Genomic DNA, 24,792 nt, shown 5'->3' with positions numbered 1-24,792 from the left:
ATTTCAGAACTATCAGACCAAGGAAAAAATATTACAAGCAGCCAGAAAGAAACAATTCAAATACCGAGGAGCCACAATAGCAACATGGCTAATAAATATTTTTATATGATTTCACATGTATAATTGATATAATATTGTTTGCTTTCTCAATGCAGGAGGGAAAGAAAAGATGGAATTTGGACCTCAAAAAATTGATGAATGTTAAAAATAAATAAAAAATAATTTTCATTAAGAAAAAAGAATCTAAGTTCCTTGATGGTTGGTATCCTTGTAATTGTATTCCCTAGCACTTAGCACATTGCATATCATAGGTACTTGGTAAACAGTTGTTGATTAATTGATTGAAAACAGGGTCTCTAACTTTAAATCTAGTATTCTTTTTTTGCTGTGCCATGCTGCCTTATTGAGATCTCCCTTAATGTCTGGCTTGCTCTCCAAGACAAATACTATGAAAAACGAAACAAATACTGGCTTTACCTCCAGAATATTGGTAGCACGGCCCATGATGTGGACAGTCAGATTAGTCATGATGGAACGGGGGAGGAAGGAGGCTGGGGAGAAGAGCAAAGTAGCTTCCAGATTGGCACCCATACTGCTAGAGTCTGCAAGGGAAGAGATTAGGGTTACAGTTCATATCTCCCTTTTATAGCAAAGTAGTGTTTTTAAGCAGCCAGTTGATTGTGAAACCTTTCTCCTAGAGCAGGGAACAGATATCTAAGAAGGTCATAGAGACAAAGATTAGGGAAATAATAAAGGGAAAAGAAGGAAATGCAAATCATTAATTTGGTTGGGTGTTGCCCATTCTTAAAGAGGTATTAATTCAATGCCCATATGGATGTTAGTTGGTCATCCAACTAAAGGTCCCTGTTTTAAATGCAAGGGTGAGATGTAGTAAGGTGTAGTACACAGAGAATTGCCTTGAAATCAAGAAGACCTAGTTTAAGTTTCATTTCCAACGCACAATGCCAGGGTAATAAGGATGAGTCATTTAGCCCAGGGCTTCTTAAACTTTTTCCACTCATGAGCCCTTTTCATGGGAGACATTTTTAGATGACCTTGGATATGTAGGTATACAACAAAGGCAAACAAATCAAACATTTACTGGGAGTAAATCATAATTTTATGACCCCTCACATTCAGTTACAAGATTCCATATGGGGTTATTTTTCACAGTTTAAGAAGCTAGGATTTGGGGAGGATTCTGGGAAGATGGTGAAATAAGTTGGTAAATTTCAAGCTCTCCTCATTTCCCCCACAAATAGAACAAATTTGCACCTCAGGGGGAACATAAACTAGTGAAAACCAAGAAGACTTGGGACAGAACTGGAGTCCTCCTGATACAACCTGACAAGATCTGAAGAAAGACTCAGACCAGAATTAACCTGTCTGAAGTGTAAACAAGCTCCACAGAAACATCAAGTGGGGCTCCCTTGGGCTAACTGATGGTAGCTGAAGCCTCAGCCGATACCAGAGAGATTTTTACCTTCTGGACTGCTGGAGTAGGGGTTTGAGTCTGGAAAGACAGAGTGAATCTCAGCTGATTGGGAAAAGGAGGTCTAGCTGTGCTGCTGATACACGGTCCTGGGCTAGAAGGAAACAGCACCTGGTAAGTGCAGAAACAGCAGGGCAGGGGCACTGTTAGCTGTGGGCACTTGCAGGAAGGTGGAGCTCTTGGTCCAGAGTTCTTGATCAGACTAGAGAGCTGTAGGGAAGTTTGAAGCACCATCTCCCCACCCCATGATTAGAGATGCTTACACTAATATCTCTTATTTTTTTTTTTTAAATGAACCTACAAAGAAGAAAGAACCCTGCCATTGAAACATATTATGGGAATAGGGAAGACCAGGATTCATCTTCAGAGGAGGACACTTTAGTTAAAAAAAAAAAAAAAGCTTATAGCCCAAAGAGTAATGTGAAATAACTCCCTGTCCAGAGAGAATTTACAGAACTCAAAAAAGAATTAGAAAATCAAATGAGAAACATTGAGGAAAAACTAAAGAAAAAATTAAAATCATCCAAGAAAAACAAGATTATGAAAAAAAAAGTTAACCAATTAGAAAAGGAAGTACACAGTCTCAAAGATGAAAATAGCTCTTTGAAAATGAGAATTGGGCAAGGGAAGCCAGTGAAACTATGATAGACCAAGAAATAACAAAACAGATTATGAAGAATAGATGACAGAACGGAAAGTGAAACATTTCATAAGAAAGACAATAGATCTAGCAAACAGATCAAGAGAAAATATAAAAATAATTAGACTGCCAGAAAGTTATGACCAAAAAGAGAACCTTGACATAATAATTCAGGAAATAATCCTAGAAAATTGTCCTAGAGCGATAGAACATGAGGGGAAAATAGAAAAAGGAAAAATCCACTGATCACCACCTCAAAGAGATCTTTTATAGGAAATCACATAGGAATATTATTGCCAAATTTCAAAATTCCCAGATCAAAGAGAAAATTTTGCAAGAAAAAAGAAAAAAATTAAATATGTTGGAACTACGATTTGAATTGTACAAGACTTATCAGCAGTTACAATAAAAGACTACAGGTCTTCGACTTATATCTACAGATAAGCAAAAGAACTAGGCCTGTGGCCAAAAATACCATATCCAGCAAAATTATTTATAATTTTGAATGAGGATAAACAGATATTCAATGAACTTGCAGATTTTTCAGGACTTTCTATCAACCAAACAAAAACTTAGCTGAAAATTTAACATATAACATATGTTAACATAACATATAAAATATAAAGAGCAATTTTAAGGAACTCAACATGAACAAATTGTTTATGGTTTTTTTTTAACATGGAAAATGTATATTTTATGTATAAGATTTACATCCCCAATAGGGTAATCTCAAAAGAAAGAATGGAAGAGTAACGGTAAAAACAGTAATCATGCAAATGAGGTGCAGAGGAAGAAAATAGACTCAGATCCAATAGAGTGGGGAGGAGGGTTCATAGTTCTGAAGACTTACTCATATTGGAAATGGGTTCAATAGGCAACACTACATATATACCATGAAGAATATAGCACCCTCTGAAATCTATAAAGAAATAAGAGGAGAGGGATATGTGGATGGAGAAGCAAAGATGAGAGAAGAAGACAAGGGAGGGATCTTTGGGTAGGGGGGTGTTAAGTAATAGTAAGCCAAGTTATGTAGCAGAATTTAGTGAAAGATTCATCAGGGATAAGAAAGACATGTGTATGTGGAGTATTGTGTGTGAATGTATATGTATGCATATATCTACATATGTATACACAAATATATCTTTTCTTAACTGTAACTTGTTTGGAGGTGGTGGAGGTTTGAAAGGGGGAAAAACATAAAGTAAATAAGGTCCACAACAGAGAACAAAAGAACAATTTACAAGAAAGTAAAGACAGATACTCATGAATAGAATGTTTTCTACTAATAAATATAATTTTTAAAATCGGTATTTATTATTATATATTTTGAATCTTCCCTGATGTTCTGCTGGGCACATAATAATGTTCTCTTTTATTTTGCTTCATTTTATTTTGTATTGCTTTTCTGTTTTTCTTTTTGCTTATTCTGTTTTTTCAAATAAAATAAATTTGGGAAAAAATTCTAAAAAAAGAAATGTTATGGTAATAAAGTTCAAATTCTATATATATTTTTTTAAACAAAAAAGTTGGGATTTAACCTCTCAATGCTTCAGAAAACTCCCTTAGAGCAGGTGTTGATCTATATTAATAGAGGGCGTTTTCTCCCTGGAAATACCCTCTACCAATAAAATCACAAGTTATGGTCCAAAAATAAAATGAACCCAAGAAGAAATGTTTTCCAGAATAATCTAGTTCTCACTTTAGCCCATGTCATGAATGCACTCATTCCTATTGAGAGTGTCCACAAACAAGTGCTATTTTAGGTGCTAAGGAAGATACAGAGATAAATAAAATTTGGTGCTTTGCTTATAAAATTTACAGTCTACTAAGACACAAAATATAAACAAATAACTACCCGAGAAAATAGAATATGGTAAGTGCATCCAAGAGGAATGGGAGAGAAAGAAACTTCAGGCTAGAGGAATCAGTGATGACTTGTAGAAGAATTAGCATTTATATTGAGCCCTTGAAGGAGAGAGAAAATTTCAATAGGTAGAGATTGATGAAAGATGCCAAGTGTGAACAAACTCATGAAACGGTGGGATGAATTCAGGAGACAATGAATAGTCCTATTTAGCTGAGGTGTATAGTCTATAAGAGAGAGTAATATTTTATAAGGCTTAGGAAAAGGAGACTGGAGGTAGCTTGTAAGGGTCTGAAATGGCAGAATTCCATCAAACCTCTTCCAAGAATTGCTAACAAAGGTGGGGGGGGGGGAGAAGGGAGATGATTGAGTTTGACCATACCTGAGCGAAAGGTGACATCTGAATAGGAGGAATGTTTCCACGTCTCAGCTTCAAATTCCTGGCTGAGGATATCATCAGGGAGAGAGTCCCGAAGAGAACGTTTGAGAGGGTCCTCTGTCTCCAGCAACTGAGAGAGGTGACTCCAAACAAAAGCTCCCACTAGAGCCAAGAAGGGGCAGGATGAGGAAGAGAATAATCAGTAAGGAAGAAAGCAATATAAATACAAAGTCAAGTGTGGGCATCATATTTTGGGAAGAACATTGAGAAACTGGAGGACATCCGGAGGACGACAATCAAGATTACCAATATCCTCAAGATTATGTCCTATGATGATCTTTAGGTATCTAGGTATCTGTATTTACATATTTAGGTATCTGTAGATATTTGTAGGTATCAAGGCCTGCCTTAAAAAATAGTGGGTTCCCAGTCACTGCCATTTATCAAAGCAAGGACTCCATGATGGATTGATGGGATGTTGGGTACAAATTTCTTATACAAGGATGGTTTGAATTAAATAGCCTCTGAAATATTTTCCAATTCTGAAATTTTATGATTCTTATTGGAGACACCAAGCATCTCATTACCTTCCTTCTTAAAAAAAAAAAAAGACTATATGACCTTCATCCCAATGCTTTCCTAGTAACCTGTTTTCACGGCCTGTACCCTTTCCTGGGAAATTGGAAACCAATGGGTTTTTCTGAAACCTGAAAATTTATCCCACAATTAGGATGTTGACACTGCTTTGTGTCAATCCAACCTTAAGGTAAAGAGATATAATACCTGAAACATTTTATGAGAGAAGGATTGTCTTTGCTGAGGGATTGGGGGAGGAAATGTTAGAATTTGGGACTCTTAAGTTCCTGGATATTGTAAAGCTCATATAAGATAATTTAGGACAAAATAGAGTTGAAAGAGACCTCCAAGATCATCTAGTCTAATCCTCTAAGTATGTTAGATGAGGAAACGGACACCCAGAGAGATAATGCTGAAAATAATTTGGAAAAAACCCCAAACTATAAAGTGCTATACAAGTATAGACAGGAAATTGTGATCCCAGTTTTCTAGTCCTATGCTTATGACCAAGGACAAATCCAACATCTCTGTCTTTTAGTTTCCTTGTCTATAAAAATAGGAATTAACCTATATGCTATATGCTCTCTCAGGTTCTTTCCACTTGAAAGTTTATAACTTTTTCTTACAATTATAGCTTAAAATTATTATTCCTTTAACATTATTTTGCTTCATGTGATCCCCACTGCAATGCATTTCCATTCACTTTCCATTCAGTCTGTGTGGGCCTGGCCCACCAGATTCTAGGACATTATTGTGCTTTTTAGAAATACTGTTTTCCCAGTCTAGAACTGGCTGGTTCTTCCCCCAAACCCTGTGGAGTGGAGCCAATTACTGCCACCAACCTTGGGTAGATTGCTCTGCTGCCTGAGTTTCACGCACCAAGGCAAATGCTTCCTCACTGGGGCATTTCATAAAGAAGTAATAGGCAGTCATGCGGATTTCAGCATCTTCTTCTGTGGCTTGGTACAGGCGGGCAAGCCCAGAGCGCTGTCACAAGCAAATGATAAGGAATCAAAACAATTTAGATGAATGGTAATGATACAAAGACCTCAGATTTGTGGAGCACTGAGCAAAATTTATAAATTCAGTTCAATTTAACAAACGTATTTTAAGTCCTAAAATCATACATCTAGGAGTCAAGGCAGAGCCAAACCTCAGACCTGAACTAGGACTTCTAGCTCAAGGAATACTTCTTTTTCTCCCACTACAACACAGGTGCCCACAAAACCACAGCAACCATAAGAGAAGCTCACGTTCACAGAGCAAGGGATTCTCCGGAAGGCCTGGATTGCAGCCAGCCGAATTTCAGGGGCATTGCTTTTCGTGGCTGCACAGGAGCTCAGGACGGAGGTGAGAGTGGCTGCTGCCAAGCCCGCGTTGCCAATGGCTTTCAACATGAGCTGAAGCTGAAACGAAATGCACAAGTGTGTCAGGAGCTCCTAAAAGTTAGGCGGGGCATGAACCTCCCTCTGCCTGTCATGCAAAGCCATAACTAAGATGTAGTCACTAAGACTTTTCCCCCAAATGGGAGTACTTTCCTTTAAGGGAAATTGCAACCAGGGAAGGTCAAGGGGAGGAAATATTAGAACCCTGGCAAACTGGTCCCAAAATAAGGAGGCAGGGATGGGATCTGCTAGAGAGATGCTATTCCTCCAGACCAGATGCAGTAAACGGGTTGTAAAATACCCAAGTATCCAGAGAATGAGCAGCAAATGGACATGTATTCCCTGGGTCATTTTTAATCCCAAAAGGGAGTCCTAATTTCTCTGGGAAGGAATAGATAAATATTTTTCAGATCTCATTTCATTCATGGAGAAGGGTTCCAAAGGGACAAATGACAGATTAAAAAGAGGTCCTTTGAACCACTCTTTATCCAAGAAAGAGAAAATTTTGAGGAAAGAGTCCAGGATTGAATTGCTCTGGGGCAGTGGGTGCACCTACTCCTGCTGTGTTCAGCCCAAGAAGGAGAGCAGAGCTCCAGCACAGGCTGCAGACTAAGAACCATTCTCAAGCATTCTCTATTCACAGCTGAGCTGTTCCAATTCCTCAGAATAATTTGTGATAGTTCGGCCAACACTGTAGTCACTGCCCTATTTTCTTATTTCCCCAGAACACGTCACCTTAATCTCTCTCATCGTACCTTGGTGCCAGTCCCTCCAGATTCCAGATTCCCTTACCCGGCTGTTGTCTTTGGGTCCCTGAGAGCTACAGTTCTCTCCTAAGGCTTCTTTAAGGATCTTCATTAATGAGCTCACTCCTGGAAGTCGCTCACAGGCCCCACCTGCCATGCAGAGGTTGTGTACCAGGGCAGAGATGCTGAGGAAGGCACTGGAACTCACTGCTGGGGACTGCAATAAAGGCTAGAAACAGAAATAGATCCAGTGTCAGAAGCCCACTCTTTACAGAAAAACAGGGAAAGAGAGAGAGATTTCAGACTGACATCAGACCAGCCTCACAAAGGATCAAGTAAGAAGTACTCAAGGGAATGTTCTACCTGCTATCTTTGTTCTATTTGATGGGACTGAGAAAGAGAAGGAAAAAGAGGGAGAGAGAAAAAGAAAAGAAGAGCGAGAGAGAGGAGAGAGAGAAATTGTGTATATGTATGTAAATGACATATATGACATTTACATATGAATTTTATGTTAAATATATTAAATGATACATACATAAAGGGTATATACTATATATAAAATACAGATTTTATATATTAATATGTTATGTGATAAATTCTGTATAACATCACATATTTTATGAGACATCTTAATAGCATATACATTAAAGTATATGCTTTATATATATATGAAGCATTTTGTAATTTTAAAAATTTTTTTCACTTTCCAAACCTTAAAGTGCTATATGAATATTACCCATTTTATTAATAGTAGTAGTACTTTTGTCATTAATTTATCCTTTCAACAAGCATTTGTTATATGCCAGCTGTGTCCCAGGCATCATGTTAGGGATAAAAGGACAAAAACAACACTCTTTGTACTCAAGAACCTTACAGTCTATTAGGGAAAACAACATATACATAGAAAAAAAATTCTAAAATATATACAAATTAATTTCCAGAGGTAGGGCACTAATAATTGGGGGTTAGAGAAGAACTGGACCTGGAAGGGACAGAATGGAGGGAAGAAAAGTATTCTAAGCTTGCTATGCAAAGCTATAGTCAGGAAAAGGAATGACCATGTAGTGGGAATGTTAAGCAAGCCTTTAGACTGGAATATGGAATTTGTGATAGAGGATAATGGACAGTAAGTCTGGAAAAGGAGGCTAGAGACAAAATGCAAAGTGTTTTTAGGCCAAATGAAGAGTTGGTACATCATCCTAAAAATAAAAGGGAGACATTAAGACTTCTTGAGTAGCAGAGGCAGAATTGTGCTTTGGGGATACCAATTTGGCACTTTTTTGGAAGACAAATTAGTAAAACACAGGGTAATTCTGAGAACTAACTGAAAGAATATATGTAAAGTACTTTGCATTAAATCTCAGAGTACTATACAAGCAGCAGCTAGGTGGTACAGTGTTCAGTGCACTGGAGTCAGGAAGACCTGAATTCCAATCCAGCCTCAGTCACCTATTTGCTGTATTATCCTGGATAAGTCACTTAACCTTTTTTGACTGTTTCCTTAATTGTAAAATGGTGTTAATAATAGCACCTAATTCCCAGGGTCATTGAGAGGATAAAATGAGATAGTATTTGTACCTCAAGGAATTATGTAAATGCTAGCTATTGTTATATCCTTTTAAGTCCTTTCTTCTCCAAACTAAGCAATGTCTATTGTTTCACCAATAGTCATGCAGTATTATTTCCATTCCCCCCACCTCTTTTCCATCACCCCATCACTGTGGTTGGTTGTCTTCCTATGGACTTTCTCCTCTATCCTTTCTAAAATGTGACTCACAGAATGGAACATAATGCTGTAAATATGATCTAAGACTCGTAGTTTTATCTTGATTCTGGGCTCTTTGTTATTGTTTTTGTTGTTGAGTCCTGGGTTTCCTTAGCAAAGATATTGAAGTATTTGCCATTTCTTTCTCCAGCTCATTTTACATGGGAAACTGAGGCAGACAGGGTTAAGTGACTTGCCCACGATCACACAGCTACTGTCTAAGGCTAGATTTGAACTCAGGAAGGTGAGTTCCTGACTCCAGGCCCAGCACTCTATCTACTATGTCATCTAGCTGCCCAAATTCTGGGTACCATTCCTCTCTTATTGTCAGGTTCTGGTTTTGTTTGACATATTGCATTCTCCATGCAGATATTCAGAAATGATACTGAAACATTCCCTGCTTGCTACCCACAACTTTAGATATCTTCTCTTTGATCTTTATAGTCCTTTGCTTCTCATTTTCCTAGCTACTAATGGGTCCAAAGCTCATGAGAGTTCAAACCAAGTTAGGGGAACAGAGACAGGATTAAGAGTCAATTCTCTGGAGTAATTTATCATAGCTGTGTTCCTTAGCAGCCTGAATATATCCTAATAATATAGTGGAGACTGAAAAATCTAAATTGGAGTTCCTTGTCTCCAGGCTTCAGAAAGAACTCAACACCTTTCAAATACTCGATCAAGTGATCTCCAGTGAGACTCTTGGCCAGCCATGCAAACTTGAGGAAGAAGATATCTGGAGAACAAGACAGATTGATGCTTTGCGGGTGGAGATGGAAACCAAGAAAGGAGATTATTGGAAGGAAAGGAAGAAGGGAAAACAAGATTAGACATGTATGTTAAACAAGAAACATGGAAGAAAAACTGGACATCAAAGCTATGGGAACCCTCTGTCCTGTATTTAAATACTGCCACACACTACTACTATTCTGCCCTTCTGCCTCAGGAATCTTCTCCAATCCTAATTCCAGAGTTACTAAAGACTCTCATGGAAGTCACAAGGAGAGCTTTCTTCCCACACCCAGATCAGGGAGACAAGCCAGACGCCAACCACAATTCTGTGAAGTCATCCTTCAAGTTGCCACATTTAGCCAGGATAATGTCAGATCTTCTATCAAATGCTTATTGAAACTCACAAACCAGGAATTATCAATAAGGTCCAAATTGATGTAGGTATGGTCCTTTTTCATACCAGCTATAGATCTGATAATTCAAAACCATCACCAATTCTGAAATATAAATGCATAGCTTTCAGGGCTGAGTAGGATCAGGGAAAATAAGTCACTTCTCCAGCAGGCATTTAAAAATTTTATTTTAATCTGGAAGACCTGGATTCAAATCCCAGCTCTGCTATTTATTACTTATGACATAAGTCATAAAAGCTCTCTGGACTTCCTTTACTCATCTATAACATGAGAGGCTTGGTTGAGAAGCAGGATAGTAGCAGGGGCCCTCAAACTTTTTAAATAGGGGGCCAGTTCACTGTCCCTCAGACTGTTGGAGGGCCAGACTAAAGCAAAAACAAAAACTTTGTTTTGTGGGCTTTTAAATAAAGAAACTTCATAGCCCTGGGAGAGGGGGATAATCGTCCTCAGCTGCTGCATCTGGCCCGCAAGGCCGTAGTTTGAGGACCCCAGGTCTACAGTGCTGGACTAAGAAAATTAGGAAAACCTGTGTCCAATCTTGCCTGAGGACATCCATTAACTATGTGACCTTAGTCATTAAACTTCTCTGGGCCTTAGTCCCCTTATCTTTAAAATGAGGAGGTTGGGAAGGGAATGTTGAAAATTATCTTTGCATATATTTTGAAAAGAAAAAGCTATTATTATTATTTTTTTAATGAGGAGATTGGACTCAATGATCTCTAAAGTCCTTTTTCAGCTTTAAATCTATGATCCTATAGGGGTAGATCTGCTTATACTTAAAAAAAAAATAGGGTAGCCACAATAGTCAGATGCCTGGAAGGTTTGGATTTCAGTTTTGCATCACAGGGATTTCTCTAGTCTGTTTCATATAGGTTATCAGACCCATTGGCAGGCCCACTACATGTCTTTTTGCATAATGCATAGAGCGCCAGAGTCATGTCCAGACAAAGGGGGTAGAAGCTTACCAGCAGTAAATGCACCATGCCAGCTGTGGGCTGAGGGACAAACGCCAAGGACCAGAGGAATGACTCTGACTCTTCGTTTTCCACGTCTCCAGACATGATGAGCTCCTTCATGAGGGCAACACAAGCTTCTGTTCCACAAGAGGGCAGAGCATCCACGAGGGGTTGCCTGAAACAGCCATGGATCAATCCATCAATGGTCATCATCAACATAAGCTATCCCCCCACCATGGTACTTTTCCCAGAATCAGGATGACTTCAGGAAATCTAGGACTCCAGGAATATATCTAGCCTTTGGCTGGGCTTTTCTAATCCAAAATTCCTGGTGGGAAGGGAACAAGGACTGATGAAAAGTCTATTTGCACATTAAGTAAACTATGAGTAAATTGCTTACATGTAACCACCCAATTTTGTTGAGCCTTTCCGTTTTGGGAATGATAAGACCCCATTACATTTCTGCTGTTTGGAGTTGTCTGAGCCTAGTGTGGAGTACTGGATAGAGTGGACAGCTGGGTGGTACAGTGAATAAAGCCCTGGGTGTAGTTCAAATCTGGTTTCAGATACTTACTAGCTGTGTGACTCTGGCAAGTCACTTAATTCTGTTTGTCTCAATTTTCTCATCTGTAAAATGAACTGGAGAAGGAAGTGACAAACCACTCCAGTATCTTTCCCATGAAAACCCTAAATGAGGTCATGTCAGATATAATCCAGATATAATCCTTTTTCCTTTTTTTTTTTTTTTCTGAGGCAATTGACTTGCCCAGGGTCATATACTTAGTGTTAAGTGTCTGAAACCAGATTTGAACTCTGGTCCTCCTGATTCCAGGGCTGGTGCTCTATCCACTCTGCTACCTTGCTGCCCCATTGTATATAATTTTTAAACAACTGAACAACCACAAAAACAAGAGGATTGAGTGGTGACCTTTAAGTCATGAAAACCCAAGTTTCAATTCTCTCAGACATGTAACCATAAGCAAATCACTAAAACGCTCTGTAACTATAAGATGTCCACATCTATAAAATGGGGGTCCACTTTAGCTTTAAGTCTATGACATTATGGTCTGTTATTTCATTGGTATAGGGAACACTTCCAGTGTGAGAGCTTCCTCTACCAATATATCTCTTCTATATCTATAACTTAAGAATTGCCTAAGACACTGAGAAGTCCAATCACCCATCCATAGCCATAGAGCTAGTATGTGTAAGAGGCAAGTCTTAAACTCAGGTCTTCTTGACTTCAAGTCCTGTTCTTTGTACTCTGCCATGTGGCCTATCAGTTTTCAAAATACTCTCATATAAATGAGCTTATTTGATCCTCATATTAATCCTGTGAGAGTGGAAGGCAGACATTATTATTCTCATTTGTCAGAAGAGGAAACTGAGGTCATAGCAGTAAAATGATTCATTCAAGTTCATAGAACTTGTAAGTGACAGAACTGGAGCTTGAAACTACTCAACCTAGTGCTCTTTCCACCACAACACATTTACTTCAAGAGACTATGACCAGGCTCAGAGAGTTAGAAAACAAGCATAGAAGCACAGCCCTTGTTGAAAGGTGGATTCAGATAGTGGAAAATGAATGCTGAAGTCTAGGATCTTGAGGTCACAGCATAGAGGAGGATGAATCTCTTTGAAATCCCCATTCTCTAAAAACAAAGGGCAGCAGAGCCTGAGAGTAAGCCTCTCAGACTCAGAAGTGTCAATCACAGACCATTCTTCCAAGAAAGCGAGAGAAGAACAGAGATGTTCCATTGTCAGCATCCAGAGGCAGAGCCTCTAACTATAGGACTTGGGATAATAACAACTGCAAACAGCAACATGACTGCATCCTGTTTGTATTCCAATTCCAAAGAATTTGTCATACACAGCTCTATAAGGACTTATATCTCTGAAAGCCATGTCCGGTTGAGGATTAAGAACTGTGGGAAGAGACAGAAAGCTTTCTGAAGAGGTTATCTGCCTTGAAAAACTCACTTAATTAGAAAATGAGTGGATGTCCATCAGTTAGAGAGTGGCTGAATAAGTTATGGTTTATGAATGTGATAGAATATTATTGTTCTATAATATTGTTCTATAAGAAATGATCAACCGGTTGATTTCAGAAAATCCTGGAATGATAAGTCATGAACTGATACTGAGTGAAGTGAACAGAACCAGGAGAACATTGGACATAGTAACAAGATTATGTGATGGATTTAGCTCTTCTCAAAAATGCTGTGATTCAAGCCAATTTCAATAGACTTGGGATGAAAAATGTCATCTGCACCCAGAACAAGAACTATGGAGATCAAATGTGGATTGAAGTATGTTATTTTCACTTTTTTGTTTGTTTGTTTTTCTTTCTCATGATTTTTCTCCTTTTGGATTGATTTTTCTTACACAACATGACAAATATGGACATCTGTTTAAAAGTATTGCACATATTTAACCTCTATCAGATTGCTTTCTGTCTTGGGGAAAGAGAAAGGGAGGGAGAAAAATTTGAAACACAAAGACTTACAAAAATGAATGTTGGAAATTATCTTTACATGCATTTGAAAAAAAAATACAGGGAAAAAAGAAAAACCTATCATGACATCCAGTGATACTCCCAAAAGGCTGCTATGATTGGAACTGGTATCATCCAAAGACTTCTAAGAAAGTAGAAGGGCCAAGAGAAGGAGGGGACAAATCCTGAGCCTTCTTCCTTCTGGGTTGGCCCTAGTCCAGTGGGCAGGTACATTTCTTAGTAAGTCTGCTTAGAAGGCAGGTAGGATCACCCAGTTTACCTATTCCCTTTTAGTTTTCTTCTAGTATCTATGCTTTCTCTCTACCCATGGGTCCTACTTGCTGACCAGAGAGTTCCTGTATATAGCAGGTTCTGATACTGAAAGTGACTGTCTTGCCTGGGCATGCTAGACATGTACCCCAACCCTGCTATCATTCTCTCCCCCTTCCTGAGTCCTTTCCCCAGGAATGGTACTCAAGCTATATTTGAATGCTAATTCCATCTCTGAGCAAGAGGGTCCTCTTACGTGGGAAGGAACAATACCGGCCTTTATGCAGCTTGGCTCTTCAATTCTATTCTGTGGCAGGACAGTGCTGGGGTTCGTGGGAAACTCAGGATTGCCCTGCCCAGCTTTCCATCCTGGCAAACTTCCCAAGACACACCAAAGTCTGAAGAGCAAGACCCAGGTCAGTGTCACTCAAAGGAGACAAGCAGAAAGACAGATGGAGGGATGTTATTATCTCTCCCTGCGGCATCCAAGTGACACATGAAGGTAGGGCAGTTCCCAAATCCCCCACAAGAATCTCAAAGCCTAAGCAAGGCTGTCCTGTTCTTTCCCTCTGTCCTATACTCTGGGAAACAGCCTCTTACCAATTGTCTCTGCACTTAAAGGAAGATCTTTGCCAGAGGTCCATCAGTGCATCAGCAGACAAGCCTCTCAGCTCAAACACCAGCTCCATGAAGAGCTCTGCAGTCTGGAAATAAAGAGGAAAAATGTGACTCATGAGACTTTGAAGGATCATCATATGCATCCCACTGCTTCTAGACTGGGCAAGAAAAACATCAGTGCAAGAATCCAAACTAGACCAAGTCAGCTCTCCTCTCTTTGTGAGACTTAGCTTCCTCACCTATAAAATGGGTCCCCCAAAAAGGAAGGAAATAAGCATTCATTAAGCACCCACCATAGCCAGACACTGTGCTAGGCATTTTAGAAATATCATTTCATTGGATTCTAACTCAGATATGCCTAAATGCAGAACCAGTGTTTATTCCCTACACGTCCTAGCTGCCCTAAGCATCACCTGCTTCCAGATATAATCACAAATTAGCTGTACTAAGTAAGGGTCCAAAATAGGGCAAGTCATTTCATTGATCCAAAGCAATCCCAATAAACTTGGTCAGAAAATGCCCTTTGTAGAGATGTATGGAGACTGAATATGGATCAATACACTCAATTTTTACTTTTTTTTTCTTTCTTGTGGTTTTTCCCTTTTGTTCTGATTTTTCTCTCCCTACATCACTCATATGGAAATATGTAAAAAAAAAAAAAAAAAAAAAAAAAGAATGTGCATGTATAAACTAAAAATAATAATAATAAAGTTAAAATAGGGCAAGCCATTTCCCCTAGATGGCACTATTCAGCTAGCTGGCATAATAAAAAGTCAGGCAACTGGGTTTGATTCCTCCTTCAGACTTCCACTATCAGTGTGATCTTGAGTAAGTTACTTAACATCTGCCTATCTTAGTTCTCTCATCTATAAAATGAAAAGGGTAGACTCAGTGACCTCTAAGGCTCCTTCTGATTCAAAATCTATGATTATATGAATTTTCTTGGGTTTCAATTTCTTCAACTGTAAAATAGGGCAATTGGACTACCTTGGATCCCTCCCTGAATTAAAATTTTCATTTGATTCTCCCATTGCAAATTAAACTTCAAAATAAGTCATTTTCCTTCATTTTAACCCTACTTAGTTTCAATAAAAATCTGAAAAATACATCAACCATTATGAAAAAAAGTTTTTCTTATTCTGTCTGAATCATGTCACTCAGTGTTTTCAAAATGCTGACAAAGAACTAACTAAGCACATTTGGAGAAGTAATCTCTGATCTCCAGAGGGGATTTAAGAAGTTTTGATCATATCCTCCCACAGTGTTTACCCTTGATCTCAGGTTTATCATCACAGCCATAGGTACAAACTAAGATGGTGGCCGGGCCAAATAACAATTCACATTTTTATAACATTGTAAGGTTCATAAAGCTACCCTCTGAGGTAGATAATGAAAATAGTATACCCATTTTACAGATGAGAAAAGAGCATCAGAGAAATGCTTTGCCGGGATCACAGAGCTAATATTAGAAACCAGGACTTAGACCCTGGCCCTTTCTGACTTCAGATTCAGTGATCTCCCCTTAGTACCACACTGTCTCCAAACTCCTTCTTCCTGTCTTGTCTAATGATTACCTCAGCTCCACTTGAAAACCAGTGTCAGAACCCCAAGCAATACTGAAGGATCCAAATACCAGGTTCCTATAACTGTATGGGCCTACAACAAACTACTTTCATAATTCCTTAGGCCTGATTTCTATGAATGGAGTCCCTGTTGTAGGCTGCTCCTTCTGAGCCAGATATTGATTAAGAAACTAGCCTCCCTCTCTGGCCCAGTCCACTCTTCCACTTCAACTACATCATGTTTTCTAAACAAGGGGGTTGCCTCTCTGTCCCTGAATTTTCACTGGCCATTCCAAAAGTTTCCCTCAATGGTCTCTCATTTTCCAGATTCCAACTCGCTCCAATGCTAGAGGTGCTGAGGGAGTTAGGAACTGTATTTCATGAGTGGCATTCGCAAGGAGCTCATTTCCTCTGATGCTCTACATTTTCAATAGGAGTCCTTCATCATTGCTCTCCTTTTCCTGAGATTGCCGGGCAGAGAGCCAGGCTTCTGGAAAATTCAGGTATGCGTTTCCCTTTCACTAGTGATTTCCTTTCCATTAACAGCTCTTAGTGTTTCCTGGGTTCTGAACAGATTTATACTTAAAAATAATTTTTCATATTTCTTGAATGCCAAAGTATCTCTCACCCAGGGTGTTTTGTTCCGTATACATTCCCACACAACACATTAGGGCTTACACTTTTAGGAAGCAAGGTGGTAGAGTGGATAAAGAGATAAACTTGATTTCAGAAAGACTGGTTTAAATTCTCCTCCAATCACTTACTAACTGTAACCCTGTATAACTCACTTCATCTCTCAGCCTCAATTGATTTATCTATGAAATGGGAATATTGACATTATCTCCTAATAAGATTGTTCTAAGGATAAAATAAAATAATACAAGTAAAGCATTTTACAGACGGTATACATACAACAACATAGTATTTTCACTCTTTTTGTTGTTGTGAGCTTGTTTTTTTTTTATCATTTTTTCCCTTTTTGATCTGATTTTTCTTATGTAGCATGATAATTGTGGAAATATGTATAGAAGAATTGTACATGTTTAACCTTCATTGGATTGCTTGCTGTCTAGGGGAGGGAAAGATAGGGAGGGAGAAAAATTTGGAGCACAAAGTTTTGCAAAAGTGAAAGCTAAAAACATCTCTGCATATATTTTGAAAAATAAAAAGCTTGCTATAAAAATAAAATATGAAACAATAAGTTTTCATTTCAAGAAAAAAAAAAGAGTAACATTTTGACAGCTGAGTAGAGGATAGATGCAGTGGGGGAGACGTGGTGACATGGAGACTAGCCAATAAGCTCCCTGGAACATTTCTTCATATTAGATAAGAATGTGACATTTTCTAAGAGATCATTTATTCCTCTTCTCTATCCCCAAATCTCATGGATTATCAAGAGCTTTCTGGAAAGACCAACATTTAATCCCAAATTATACCTCCTTTCCCACTGCCAAGCTTGTTTCTTTCCAAGAATTCATGACAGTTGGATCCAAAAAATTCAGACATGTAAGGCCAAGAAAAATCAAGTACTTAAGATTTGCTGAATGGAGCTGAATTTCTTAATGCTCAAATATTTCTCTCCAGCAACCCAAAGAAAGAGTCTCACTGATTCATTTCCTATTTCTCCTCCCCTTATGTTTCTTTACTTGGGTCCCACCTACTTTCCCCTATTATTCCTCTCTCCACTTGGCTGATCCAATCTACATCCTCAGGAGTTACACATCCATCTTGTGAAGAACCAGACCAGAGAGATTCTCTCTTTTTTAACACGAGTTTTGTTTTCTGATTAAAAAGAAAAATCTTAGTTCCCTCCCAGACTGGGTTTTATATCCCAGAAAGCAAAGGGAGGGTCCCCTAGGCAACCCTGTCAGCCTTCCCAAAACCTTCTAAAGGACAAGGTCATGACAGGCTTGTTATTGTTTGAAATGTCATTTTAACATGTGCCTTGCTTCCCTTCCTCCCCAGCCCCTACCCCTTTCTGTTCAACCTAGTTAGTCCAATACAGTAGTAATCATTTTATTTTGTTGTTTAGTCATTTTTCAGTCATGTCTAACTCTTTGTGACCCCATTTTGGGTTTTCTTGGTAAAGATACTGGGAGAAATTTACCATTTCCTTCTCTAGCTCATTTTACAGATGAGGAAACTGAGACAAACAGGGTTAAATGACTTGTCCGGAGTCACACATCTAATAAGTGTCTGAGGCCAGATTTGAGTTCATGAAGATGAGTTTTCCTGATTTCAAGTCTACCAGCTGCCTTAGGAATTATTTATTTCCCTTAAAATGCACTGAGCCCTAGGAGAAAACAAAGTGACTTACCACTTGGTCATTTGCACCTGCCTTCAATCTGACTGAACCTACACCTAGAATTGAATCACACCTTCAACTATGTAAGCTTTATTCCATGGGTCTCAGTTTTCTTATCCATAAAAAGGATGGTTGTTATTTGCTTAATTTTTTTTCTTTTTCATTTCTTCCTTTTTAATCTGATTTTTCTTGTGCAACATGATAAATGTAAAAATATGTTTAGAAGACTTGCATACGTTTAACCTATATTAGATTACTTGCTGTCTAGGGGAAGGAGGTAGGGGAAAGGAGGAAGAAAAATTTGGAACACAAGGTTTTGCAAAGTAAATGTTGAAAACTATCTTTACGTATTTTGAAAATAAGAAACTATTATGAGAGACGGGGGCGGGGAGGGGGGAGACACTGGGTAATAGCTTCTAAAGTCTCTTTCAGTCTGGAATCATAGATTTAGAGCTGGAAGAAGCTTTACAGGCCATTGAACCCAATCTCTTCATTTTATCAAGGAAGGAAATGAATTCTAAGAGCATAAAGGATTTGCTCAAGATCACAAAGTTAGCAATTACCTGAAATTTAAACTCATTGAGATGGATATTGTTTCAGTCCTTGTACTTTCAATTTCAGCATCTGGCACAATGTCTGATACATAGTGGCTGCTTTATGAATACTTGTTGAAAGATGTGGGATTTGAACGGAAGCCTTCCTGAAGCTACATCTCATAAACCAGGGGTCCTCAAACTACAGCCGCAGGCCAGATGCAGCAGCTGAGGACGATTATCCCCCTCACCCAGGGCTATGAAGTTTCTTTATTTAAAGGCCCACAAAACAAAGTTTTTGTTTTTACTATAGTCCGGCCCTTCAACAGTTTGAGCGACAGTGAACTCGCCCCCTATTTAAAAAGTTTGACATAGACTACCCACTACACCAAGCTGCTTCTCATAGCTCTCTATCCAATAACCCAGTGAATTTTGCTGGGACAAAGGTTCCACAAAGGCAGTGGGACAGAAGCTTCCTCAATCATGATTAAACAACAGAGGGAAAGGAGAAGGAAGGCATTATTAAGTGTCATGAACTGGGTTTAAAATCATTAAGAGGAAGTGAGCCTACATTGCAGTAAGAGGGATTAAAATTGCCTCAAAGGAGGAAAAATAAACAAAACAACATTAAAGCTCGAAAGAACCTAAGAAATGAAGTTGTTTAACTTTTTCATTTTTTGTTGTTGTTTAGTTCTTTCAGTCTGACCTCTCATGATCCCATTTGGGATTTTCCTTCTCTGGTTCACTTTACAGATAAGGAAACTGAGGCAAACAGTGAGAGATCTTGGCCCTTTTAAGCTAAGGTCTTTAACAGGTCTCAGTTTGATTGAGGCAACACCCACTCAGTGGTTAAGGTTAGGTAAGGAATGAGGCAGAGAAGGACTCTTTTACTTAGTCAAAAAAAAAAAAAATCAATCTGGGAGGTAGAGACCCTCAAGAGTTTTTGGGATTAACATTCACTCTGAGCCAAATAGGGTCCAAAACAATAACCTAGTGACTAGGACCTATTGTTGGCCAATCGATGAGAACCAGAGATATAGCATTAGTTAAATACTTATTTTGTGAGCTCTATATAAGGACAACTGTCCTAGACCATAGAATGTCAATCAGTAGGAATCTCAGAATTATTTTTATTTAAAATATATATAACAAAAATTATTTGTATAATATCCCTGACAAATGACCCCTTGGTCTTTGCTAAAATAACCTCCAATGAGGAAACCCATTATTTCCCAAGACAGTTGTGGGAGATTTGGATCATTTTTGAATAAGAAGGTAGGCTGGTTTAGATACAGAGCTTCTTGAACTTTTTCTGTTAAGGACCATGCCTAAGTGCACTGTAAGGGACAGGTCAATTCTCTGAAAGCATCCACAGCTGTGAACATCTGAAGGCGTTGCAAAGCAGCCTTTACTGACACAGGTGTTGCTTGTGGATTGGGAAAATAAATTGGAGGCAGAGGGAAGAGAAGAGAGGTTAGACAACATGAGGGCCTCTCAGTCTTCTTGAATCACCATCATCCTCTCACAAGAAGAGAAGAAAAAGTCTATCAGAGGTAAAGCAAAGTTACATACTGTGTTCCCAACATTTTCCCACTGGCAACCCCTTTTCACCTATGAAATTTTTCTATGACCTCCTAGTATATAGGTCTATAAAATATGCATACAAATCAAACATTTGCTGATAATAAATTATAATTTTGCAACCTCCACATTCAATTTACAAGATCCCATATGGGGTCAGGAACCACTGTTTAAAAGACTGAGGATTAGAAGACTAGCAAAGGTAATTTTTCTGATCTAGGATTCTAAGAGTTTGCCATTAGTTCTCAGACTCTTGGTGACTCACAGGATTAGCTGCCACATTCTATGCAAATAATTTTTATTATCTCATTATTAAAAATGACTCCTCCAACTCTCCCCCCCTCCTGCAGCTGGAGTCACTGCTTGGCTTTGTTCCTAGTCTAATGGCACTCTCCTTGAGGGGACAGCAGTAACCACAGGCTGACAGAAGACTGGGAGCTTTGCCAGAGCTTTGGACTGGAAATGTTCCAGACCCCGAGGTCATATCATCCTCCCTTTGCTTCCTTCCACTGACCCTCATCCTCACAACTTGCTCTTCTATCCCTACAAAGGAATCAGTCCACTTTGAGCATCAGCCAGTCCATGTCACTAATTTTCAAAGTCAAAAATACCTTTAAAACTATACCTGCACTTTATAATGCTGAGTCTCAAGAGTTTAGATGCATTTAGATAGTACAGTTTTTTTTGTTTTGTTTTTTATGCCAGATAGATGAATATGTGATGTTATTTGATTTATGCAGCTAGATGGTGCAGTGGACAGAGTCCTGGGCCTGGAATCAGAAAGACTCATCTTCCTGAGTTCAAAGCTGGCCTCAGACACTTCCTAATTATTTAACTCTTTTGACCTTAGTTTCCCCATCTGTAAAATGAACTGGAGAAGGAAAGAGCAAACCATTCTATATCTTTGCCAAGAAAACCCCCAAAGGGGTCAACTTTTGTTGGACGTGACAAAAAATAACTAAACGACTACCTATATAATATTACACTTAAAGGAAACATGAAACAGTAGTATATAAAGAGCTGGCCTTGAGTCCAAAAGACTTAGTCCTGCCTCAGTTACTCTGGCTAACTCATTTTAGCTTTAAATGTTCCAAGCAACTCTAAAAAATTATACACTAAAAAAGTAGTTGCCGATATGCACTGATAGAGAGGGTCTCCTTACTAGGCATTTCCAACCAATAAAATTACAAGCTTGAAATCTTTTAAATAAAACAAAAAAGTCCAGTTTATAGATCCAGGAAATTATAGCCTCAAAACATAGTTTAACTCTCTTCTCTCAGATGAGAAAAATTCAGCTGCAGAGAAATAATGACGATGATCTTGCTGTTAGTTCTCTGGTCAGAGAAACGGAGAGTTCATTTCTTACCCCTTCCAGTTAGTACCTCTGTGCTTAGTCAAGTCATTCACTAATCCTCATCTGTAAAAGGAAGGGTTTAGGGTAGGTATCTTCAAATCTGCAAGCATCCATGCCTCAGAACTCCTGTCTCCCAATTGCTTGCTTTTTTTCATTTAATCCAGTTTGATTTCTTAGGGGGCAATGAAGGTCATATTTACTTTCAGAGGTCATCAATTTAACAGTAGTGTGGGTTCAGGCATTTCATTTTAATCTACAAACTAGAGAAGAGGCTTGGGCACTCTGGGAGGAGAGAACTGGGTGCACAAAGAGGAAGCTGGGTACTCTTGGAGGAAGGCCCATGCCACAGGCTTAATGGGACAGAGAACAAATAGTCCTTCCAAACCTGTCCCCATGCATGAAATGAGACCCCTGTCCAAGGAGTTGCCTGGAGGAAATGAACACAGCCCTCTGAGACCCAAATGGGCAGTCCCAGAATCTCAAAATACCTCAGCTTATTCCAACTTCACTGCACTCTCTGAAGTCCCATGGCCCCCTAAAAGCAAAGATTGAAGAAAGTATTTATTTTGGAAACTGATGTGTCAAGAATAAATAAACAGATGTGTTTGAACTCTCCCAAGCAGATGTGTTGGATCAGAAAGGGAGTACAGAGCCCCTTTCTCTGGCCCACATGCTCCAGGTTTTGCATAAGAAAGTGTACACAGTTGGTACCATAAATAAACAGTTATGGAAAGAGTTCATATGGTAACTATAACTGACATTCAGATTTTACTTGTAGGCTTGCTTCAAAGCAGCTTCACACACACAAAAGCTCATTTTATCTTCCCAACATGTATAAGGGCTACCATTATGATTATTTCCATTCTAAAGGTAAAGGAAGTGAAGTTGATAAGAGACTTGAGCTAGGGAGGATATGAAGGACTTAAACTTAGACATCCCGACTGTCTACAACAGTTGGTTGATTGGTTGTTGTCCTCTGCTGTTGAAAAGAACTAAAAGGACATCACTATATTAGAATTGAGTTACAGTGCGTCCCACTGTGGGTGACCAGTCCAAGATGAGCTTGGAGTGCTCTGCCACAGGTCGGACATGAATAGTCAATTACACAATATGGCAGAGATGCTCTCATGAAATGGAAGGCCTTTGGTGGCCCACCTTAGTAAATAATAATGAAGATTGACAGTGAGGTAACACAGTAGAGCAAGATCTAAGGTTAAATTAAACTTCAAACACTTCCTAGTTGTTTGACTCCAGGCAAGTCATTTAACCTTTTATTGTTTTAGTTTCTTCATCTGTAAATTGGGGACAATAATGACAATGTCTGAAGTGACAGGACAAGAGTACTTGTCTCTCAGGATTGTTAGGAGGATTAAATGATATATTTATGCAACATTTTGATAACCTTAAGGTGTCATATAAACTTTTGTTACTATTATTATTACATTCATGTTTAAGCATTTCAGGTTCATATTTTTAGGATTTAAATTTGTAGCCATATACAATAGCCTCAAGGGCAACTCGGTAGCACAGTGGGTAAAGCATTGGGCTTGTAATCAGGAGATCTCATCTTTTTGAGTTCACATCCAGCTTCATACACTTCCTAGTTGTGTGACCATAGGCAAATCATTTAACCCTATTTGCCTCAGTTTCCTCATCTGTACAAGGACCTGGAGAAGTAGCTGGCAAGACAGTTTAGTACCTTTGCCAAGAAAATCCCAAATGGGGTCTTGAAAAATTAGACACAATTGAAAATGACTTACAGTAGCATCACCAAAAGAATCTTGCCATTAAAAAGATGGGACTTTGATATCATGGAAGAGACTTGCAAAATACTTTCTATAAGAATCACTTTAGAAAGGAAATGACACAAAGCTGGCTAGAAAAAATACTGAGTGTGATATCACTATTTAACTTTGAGAATGCCTCCTTTCTCCTTTTATAAGGCTACTGAATCCTTATCTCTGCACCTGGTCATTCAGAATTGGGAAGGAAGAAGGAGACTGATCCGTATTGGATCCTTTTAATCCGCAGAGGAAGGATTGCCAGGAATCAAAAAACAATAATAACAACAACTATATTTATATTTATACTTGCAAGGCACTTTATATATTCTGATTCTGAGAATAACTTTGTGAGATGGGGTACCATCCATTCAGGAAGTATATGTTGAACATCACAAACTCTTTCAAACACCCTGAAATCACAGTAATTCCATAGCTTATCCCTCTCTGAGCTCTCTCGCTTCATTCTAAACTTGTGGAAGAGAGAAGGGAAATTAGGGCCATGTGTTTCTGAGTTGGGTATAGGGAAATCCTCAAAGCTGTGGTCAGAACTGAGCTACAGGATTTCTAAGCAGTTCTAGAGTCTTCCAGGGTTGTTTCCCCACCCCCACCCCATATTTTATGTTCCTTGCTGAAGGTCCAAACTTGGAAAATTTGAAGTTTGAGGATTTGGTCATCAACTCCACTTTCTTGTAACTCCAGAGGACTTCCTTTTATATTGATCTCAAAGGGTCTCCCACCCATACATCCAGCTATTCTGGAGAGTGATATGGAACTATGCTCAAAAAGTTATCAAACTGTGCATACCCTTTGATCCAGCAATGTTACTACTGGGCTTATATCCCAAAGAGATCTTAAAGAAGGGAAAGGGACCCACATGTACAAGAATGTTTGTGGCAGCCCTTTTCATAGTGGCTAGAAACTGGAAACTGAGTGGATGCCCATCAATTGGAGAATGGCTGAATAAATTGTGGTATATGTTATGGAATATTTGTTCTGTAAGAAATGACCAGCAGGATGGTTTCAGAGAGGCCTGGAGAGACTTACATGAACTGATGCTGAGTGAAATGAGCAGGACCAGAAGATCATTATATACTTCAACAGCAATACTATAAGATGATCAATTCTGATGGACGTGGCCCTCTTCAACAATGAGATGAACCAAATCAGTTCCAATAGAACAGTAATAAATTGAACCAGCTACACCCAGAGAAAGAACTCGGGGGAATGAGTGTGAACCACTACAAAGAATTCCTAATCCCTCTATTTTTGTCCGCCTGCATTTTTTATTTCCTTCACAGGTTAATTGTACACTATTTCAAACTCTGATTCTTCTTGTGCAGCAA

The 24,792-nt window shown here is 38.8% G+C and overlaps 1 protein-coding gene across 1 annotated transcript in view; it reads right to left on the bottom strand.

The window, feature by feature from the left end:
* Window positions 1-24,792, bottom strand: part of LOC100916970 — a 160,622-nt gene that overhangs the window by 115,424 nt on the left and 20,406 nt on the right. Inside the window, exons 8-14 of the mRNA XM_031945439.1 lie at window positions 14,313-14,416; window positions 10,958-11,123; window positions 7,132-7,314; window positions 6,208-6,360; window positions 5,797-5,941; window positions 4,382-4,540; window positions 478-602 (exon numbers count right to left, since the gene is read on the bottom strand). Coding sequence (XP_031801299.1) covers window positions 478-602; window positions 4,382-4,540; window positions 5,797-5,941; window positions 6,208-6,360; window positions 7,132-7,314; window positions 10,958-11,123; window positions 14,313-14,416 — 1,035 coding nt within the window. The remainder of the gene's footprint in view (window positions 1-477; window positions 603-4,381; window positions 4,541-5,796; window positions 5,942-6,207; window positions 6,361-7,131; window positions 7,315-10,957; window positions 11,124-14,312; window positions 14,417-24,792) is intronic.

This window comes from Sarcophilus harrisii, chromosome 1 (genome assembly GCF_902635505.1).
Source record: "Sarcophilus harrisii chromosome 1, mSarHar1.11, whole genome shotgun sequence".
NCBI lineage: Eukaryota > Metazoa > Chordata > Mammalia > Dasyuromorphia > Dasyuridae > Sarcophilus > Sarcophilus harrisii.
This window is presented reverse-complemented; position numbering and strand designations above follow the sequence as displayed.